Source organism: Geospiza fortis, unplaced genomic scaffold (genome assembly GCF_000277835.1).
Source record: "Geospiza fortis unplaced genomic scaffold, GeoFor_1.0 scaffold254, whole genome shotgun sequence".
In the NCBI taxonomy this organism is placed as follows: Eukaryota; Metazoa; Chordata; class Aves; order Passeriformes; family Thraupidae; genus Geospiza; species Geospiza fortis.
Window position 1 is genome coordinate 1690579 of NW_005054441.1, and position 6872 is coordinate 1697450.

Below are 6872 nucleotides of genomic sequence, written 5' to 3' on the forward strand. Positions count from 1 at the left end.
TTTCTACAGCCTTATAAAAACTAAAAAAGCCAGTAAATACTGCAATGCTTTTCTTCATGCAAAATTATCTGTTAGAGAAATCTGTCTCCTTCTGATTGTCCTATTTTATAAACTGGGTTGTGATTTTTGTATAATACCAAAAGTACTAGAACTGCTGGGCAGGGTGTCAACCAAACTCCCTGTTGTTTGCTTCTTTAGGACCCAGAAAAGGGTGGAAAAGAAGTGCTGTCCTTTGCCTGTTTTTTCAAACATTTTTTCCCTTTGGTTGACTATTATGCTGCTGGGGTGACATCTGATAGTACTCTGATGTGCTCTTCTCTGTTTCTGTAAGAGTTTTGTCTTTGCAGGGTAGTTCAAACCTAAGTTGCCTCTTGGTGAAAACAGTGCAGTCCGTCAGAGCGCAGATGTTCATGCCTACTCTCTAGCAGGCATTACACACCTTTCTGCTCTCTCTCCTCAGGGGCCTTTTGAAATGGTATTATACATTTTGCAATGCTATTATATATACTAACACCACTTCTAATTCCTAATTCAGATACAATTCAGATTGGGAATCCTGTATTTATACAGGATTCAGAAAAAATGAAATTTTTTTCTTTCTCTGTTTCAGGAGACACTGAGAGGATTTTATGGGCAATGGCTTGTTTGCTACTTTGGCCCTAATGCTGTTTTAATATAGAAGAAATAAAACCAAAATAAAACAAATTACTAGAAAAATTACTTCAGTTTGAATTCTGGGAACTGGTTTATAATAAAGAACAACATCCACAACTTCCCTTTTTTTTCTTTTTCCTTGACTGCAGTAACAAAGAACAATGTCTTTATGCCATCAAGCTTTTGTGAACCTTCTGCAGGCAATTCTGACTCAGAACCGGGTGAGCTTCCTCATTTTTCTGCATTTTTCTTGAAAAAATGTTTCTGTTGTTAATTTGTTGTGATCTGAAGTACTCTTGATACTTCAGAAGTAAGACCCTATCTGTGAGAACAGAAGTGATGATGGTTCTGATCTTAGAGCTGTTCTCTTGCTCACTTCGTTGTTCAACATCACCATTGCTGGAGGTAATTAAAATAATATCAAAGTTGTTAAATGCTTTGGGAGTGATGGTAGAATACTGCAGTATGACCCTTTCCTGCTAGCTTCAAAATAAAACCTTTGGAAAAGTTTCATATATCTACTTCAGAAAAATGTTCTTTTATATTGGAAAGCAAAACAAGCATAAGGCATGGTCATGATTGTGTTCAGCTATGATCTGTGAACCTTATGTTGACAAAACTTCTAATTTTGTTAGTCTCCATCGTTCTGGTTCAGTTGTGTTGGTATCACTGTAATGCACATCAATATCCTATTCTTATAACCAAGCACAGTGAGACTGTAAGATGATGAGTTGTCTTATTCTGAATACAGATATTAAGCCCCTAAAAGGAAAAAAGTATAATTACTCTTTTTAAGTTGTAAGGAACTCAATTTTTAAGAGCTGTAGATTTATAATTTTTTTTGAGATTTGATATTTAATTTAAAAACCATAACTGTAGTGAGTGTGAGCAAAGGAGTTTTTTATGTTCATACTACAAAAACATGAGTAAAAACTTACTACAAGAAACTAACATTAAGCAATTAAGTTTAACTTAGTTTATGATCATTAGCAGTTAGATACTTGTTAGCAGCTGTCACATTCAGTCATAATTTTGATTGTTCTTTCTTTAGTTTGATTCTCACTTAAAACCTTTATTATCTTTATTAAGTCCTTCACAGAAGGAGCCCCATTTCTCTGGTGACACAGTCTTTTTCCTGTTTCTTCTGAAAAAAATTTTGAACTTCTTGCTTGTGATACCATGTGTTTGTCTGAGGTGTATATTTGCTGTGATGATCACTGGAAATTCAGGTTTCTTTCAGAAGAAGAGAATTTGTTCTTTGGAAAGCTCCTAATAACTTTGCGTATTTATAGAACTTGTGGGTTGTTACAGTGGTGAAAACCTGAGCAATTTTATGACTGAACGGCTATTTCTAACATGTTACAGCTTTGTCCTTGTAATTTTGTATTTCACTTCCAGAGGAAAAGAGCAGTGGATTCCGGCTGAAGCCACCAATACTTATCCATGGTCAGGCACCTAGTGCAGGTGAGTTCAGTGTTTACTGCGACAGTGCAAAGAAACCAGCTCGAGCACTTTGTTTAGTTAAGTAATTTCATCAATCAGCTATAGAAGGTGGTAAATAGAAGGTGGCAGTACCTATGTGTCTGCAGAACAAAATCTTATCTTCTCTGGGGTGGTTGTGCCCATATCCATTGTGTAATGCATAATGATGCATCCATGTTTTGCATTGGCTCAGCTGTGCATGTTTGAAGTGCATCTCCCAGCTGTTGCTGCTTAGCAAGCTTCTGTATGTGCTTGGAGTTATCCTACAGACAGTGAATTTGATTCCTTTGGTAGCAAACCATAAGAAAAAGGGTGTTCAGTGAGTGCCTTGAGCAAGTTCTGGCCATTACCGAGTGTTTAGTCTGTGACCAGGCCAGGGCAGCTGGAAGTGTCAAGAGAATGCCCACTTCTGCTCTCCCTGGCTTTTGGTGGCAGTGTAAGTGGCAGGTCCATGATCATGCCTGTTCTGCACTACAGGTTGGCTATGACTGAGTTTCCCGTTTACTGATGTAGACCCAGCCACTATCAGAAAGATGTTAGTATTACAGCTTCCTAGGAATTTGAGGGGGAAAAAACCAAACCCAAAACTATACAGGTAATGAAAGCTATTATTGCATCAATATATGGAAACTTCATTTCACTTGAAAGAAGAGTGGTGAATTTAAGAAAGGAACAAGCTGTTTTGAGCTTATGAGTGTTTGAATTTTAGATATCTTTATAATCTGATGTCATGCCCTTTTAATATGGGTGACCTGAATTGGAATTAATTGCTATGAGTGAGTTCTGTTGCAGTATTTTATTGGATCAAGGGTTCTTCTTGACCTATGGCAAGCCCAGAAAACTGAATTTTCTGGGCTTGCCATAACCTTCTAGAGTTGATGTTACAATGTTTGGGGGCTTTTTAATTAGGTTGTTTAAGGTCAATTAGCTTTTTGAATCCTAGCAGAATTAGAGTTGTAGTGCTGTGCATCTTACTGTAACAGCCAGTGAGGCCAGGTTAATTCAAAAAGCCAAAAGGTTGTCAAATGACACAACACAACTATTATAGTACCAATATGTTTAATTGATTGCATGGATAAAAAAGTATTTTACTACTATCTGGAAATTACTTTATTGGAAGGAGAAAAGAAGATTTGTAATGTGTAGTTGAATAAAATGTCAGTGCATAAATAGGATTACTGGAATTCTCTTACATATTGGCTTTTATTTCTGGATCACTTTCTTTCTGTGCTTTCCTGGATAAGGTAGACAATATATTTTAAAGGGTCTTTTTAGGCTAGGAAATAGTCTTCCCTATTTGGGACTAACTCTCTTTTGAGGCTGAGTAAGGAGGGATGGAAAAGAAGTGAGTAGAAGCTTTTCTAGTGTCTGTTTTTAATTGTGTGTTCTGTTGGAAGCAGTTAGAGAAGATTAGATGAAGCTGAATTTTCCAACTTTAGAACTTTATACTTCTTGAAAAAACTTTGCACTTGCAGGTCTCCCTAGCCAGAAACCAAAGGAACAGCAGCGAAGTGTGCTCCGTCCAGCAGTACTACAGGCACCACAGCCAAAAGCTTTCTCACAGATGGGTAAATAATGCTTTTGCTTTCTAAATACAGTGGAGAGAGAACAAAAACATCGAATTTGTTTAGTGTGGTGGCTCGCTTTTACTCAACACCCACCTTGGTTTTTCTAGTTTTCTCTTTTCAGAAAAGAAACATCTTAAATAGTAAGTGTATCTGTATTACATGAAGGATAACATAGTAGAACCTTCAGATCTTGTGTAGGGTGACTGTCTGATGTTGCCAGGCCTCTAACTTTGGTGTAATCCATACTTAAGTTTTGAAATAAAAAGACTTTTAAGAGTGTGGTATAGCAATCAATCTCAAATGACAGCATTGACCACAGTGTAATAAGCCGTTACTGGTAATTGATCAACAGTAAAGTACCTAAATCAGTGAGAGGTGCCTCTGGGCTTGGGGACCATTTTGCTGTTGGGGCTTTGAAGTACAAATTTAATTCTAAACATAGAATTTTAATTTTTAAGTTTGGTCATTCATATAATGTTTATTGTATTGCAGAATTATGGAATTTCATGTAGCTGATGGAAATCGACTTGATAAAAGTGTGGAAGTTAATGCGAAAAGCTGTTTAAAGTCCCTATATCCTAAACCCCATGTTTCCCCAGCCCCATGCCATTTGTTATGTGTAAGTTTAGTTGAACAGAAACAAGAGTAACTTCAGTTAATGCAGAATCTGGCATAGAACCTAATATTTCTAGCTTGATTTCTTGACATGCCTCCTGACACAGATTGGACTCTACAGAGGACTTAGTATTGGGGTAAAATTTTCAGTGAGAGTTCAGTATGTGAGCAGGTAGATCAATCTGAAGACAAACCCTGCTGGCTGTGAACAGTATTAGATTGGAGAAGGATGCTTGCTTGAAGTTGTACATATTGAAGTCTTTACAACATTTGTATAGATTAATTTGCTGACTTGGTTTTCTGCATTTGGAATTTTGATTCTGCTAAGAATTGCTGAATTGTGGTCCTCATGTCTCTTGCAAAATACTATGGGAAATTTTTAGTTTACATTACAACGTTTAATGGACTTAAACAAGAAAACTACATGCTATTTGCGTAAGAACAATTTTATGACAGTCTAAATATCTAGAGAGTTCATGTATTTTTTTTTTGTTTCTGTGTTACAGCTCTCAGCAGTGGCACCAATGGTGTAAATATCCCTCCAGATTCTGCAGCCACATCAGAATCACCAAATGATGCAACATTGAAAAGTTCAGACTCTGAAGACAAGGTAAATTGGAGAAGGAGACTCAAGGTGACAGACATAAATATTTTAGGAAATAAAGCTGGAAAGACAGACAAGGATGGGTTCTGCTACGCTAAAAGAAACTGTGTGAATGCAGAGGCTTTGTTTTGGGAAGGCACTGAATTGGTCAAGGTTTTATAGATTAAGATCAGAGGGAAAGCCAACAAGAGGGAGATCAAAGTGAACCTTCACCAGGCTTCAGGTTGTTTATTGAGCTGGTTGGTAGGATTCTGAAGGACAGCAGAGCTCATGAGAGCTCATTACCTGCATAGACAAACATCTTAAAGAATGAATAACTTATCCCAAAGCACTTGAAACTGTGCAAGTTTGGGAGGAGGCCAGCATGTGTGGGCTTGGGAGCTCCTTAAATCCAGAAAGAGAATGTGCATGTATCTCGTGAAAGCAGTCGAGACACCTGAGAAGCATACAGAAGGATTGCCTGGATGTGTAGGAGAACTGGGAAAGCCTAAATTTGGCTGGAGTTGGGAATTACAGGGAATGAAAAGCTGCAAGCAAGGCTTCCACTGGTACTGGCAGCAAAGGTAAAATGAAGGAAAATAGTAGGCCTTCTGCAAAATGTTAAAGGGAACCTAGTGGTGAAAAAAAAAGAAAAAAAATCTGAGGTACTCAATGCCTTTGTCTTGTTTTCTACTGAAGAGGTGTGCTGTCAGGTCTACCAAATCCTCTTTTTAGGGGAGACTTGAGGGAGCAAATTACTACACTAAATTTGATTAAGGACTGTTTTAGACAATTTGACATACACAGGTCCATAGGACCAGACAGGATGTATCCATGGGTGCAGAGGGAGGAGTCATGGTTTAACCCCAGCTGGCAGCCAAGTACCACCACAAGTACCATGGAGCCACTTGTTCACTCCCTCTACTCAACTGGGATGGGGAGAAGAATCAGGAAAAATGTAAAGCTAGTGGATTGAGATAAGAACAGTTATTTAAGTGTTGAAACAGAGTTAAGTATAATAATTGTAATGAAAGGGGAAGAGAGACAGATAAAACACAAAGAAAAGAAGTGATTCCCAGTGTACGTGCTCAACACCTTCTGATCTGTGCCCAGCTTGTCTCCCAGCAGCCATCAGCCCCCCACCAGCAGCTCCTCCAGTTTACACACTGGGCAGGATGTTTTATGGTGTGGAATATCTCTCTGGCCAGTTTGGGTCAGCTGTCCTGGCTGTGTCACCCCACCCCCAGCTTCTTGTGCAACTCCTTGCTGGCAGAGCATGACACACAGAGAAGTCCTTGACTTGGGGTGAGCACAACTGAGCCACAACCAAAATACCAGTGTGTGATCAAGATTATTCTCGTCCTGGATCCAAAATACAGTGTTATACTGGGAAGAAAATGAACTCAGGACAGGGGGCTGAGGGGTGTTTGTGTGAGACCACTAGCTGTCCTCAGAGAGTTATGGTACTGTGGTGGGTCCCAGTTACTGGGAAGGAAGAAAGCATGGCACACATTTCCACAAATGGCAAGAAAAAGGTTCCAGGAAAGTAGAAATGGCTCAGCTCCTTCCTCTCCCTTTGTGGTGAAGGTGTCTTAGGATATGAGGCACCTTAAAGGGATTGAGAACAGCCAGCATAGATAAAACAGAGACCAACCTGATGAGTTTTTATCCTCTGAAATTATTTGCTTTGCAGAGAGCCCTACTTGTTGATTTTGACTTTAGGCAAAATCTTTGTATGGTCTGAAGTATCATTGTCATAGCCAAAATAGAGAGAGCTGTACTGGTTGGGTGGAATTTAAAAGTGGGTGATAAATTGGCTGAAGCAGTGAGCTTTGAGGGTAGCAGCCAGTGATTGGAAGTCTGACAAGTGTAAATCACTAGAGGCATTCCTTAGAACTGTTCAACATATACACAAACAACCTGGCAAGGTGGAATAAATCTTGTTATGTTTGTGGATACTAGTATGCCGT

The 6872-nt window shown here is 38.8% G+C and overlaps 1 protein-coding gene across 1 annotated transcript in view; it reads left to right on the top strand.

Moving 5' to 3' along the window:
* Positions 1-6872, top strand: part of RANBP3 (RAN binding protein 3) — a 67681-nt gene that overhangs the window by 27451 nt on the left and 33358 nt on the right. Inside the window, exons 8-11 of the mRNA XM_014309608.2 lie at positions 804-875; positions 2053-2118; positions 3612-3704; positions 4826-4929. Coding sequence (XP_014165083.1) covers positions 804-875; positions 2053-2118; positions 3612-3704; positions 4826-4929 — 335 coding nt within the window. The remainder of the gene's footprint in view (positions 1-803; positions 876-2052; positions 2119-3611; positions 3705-4825; positions 4930-6872) is intronic.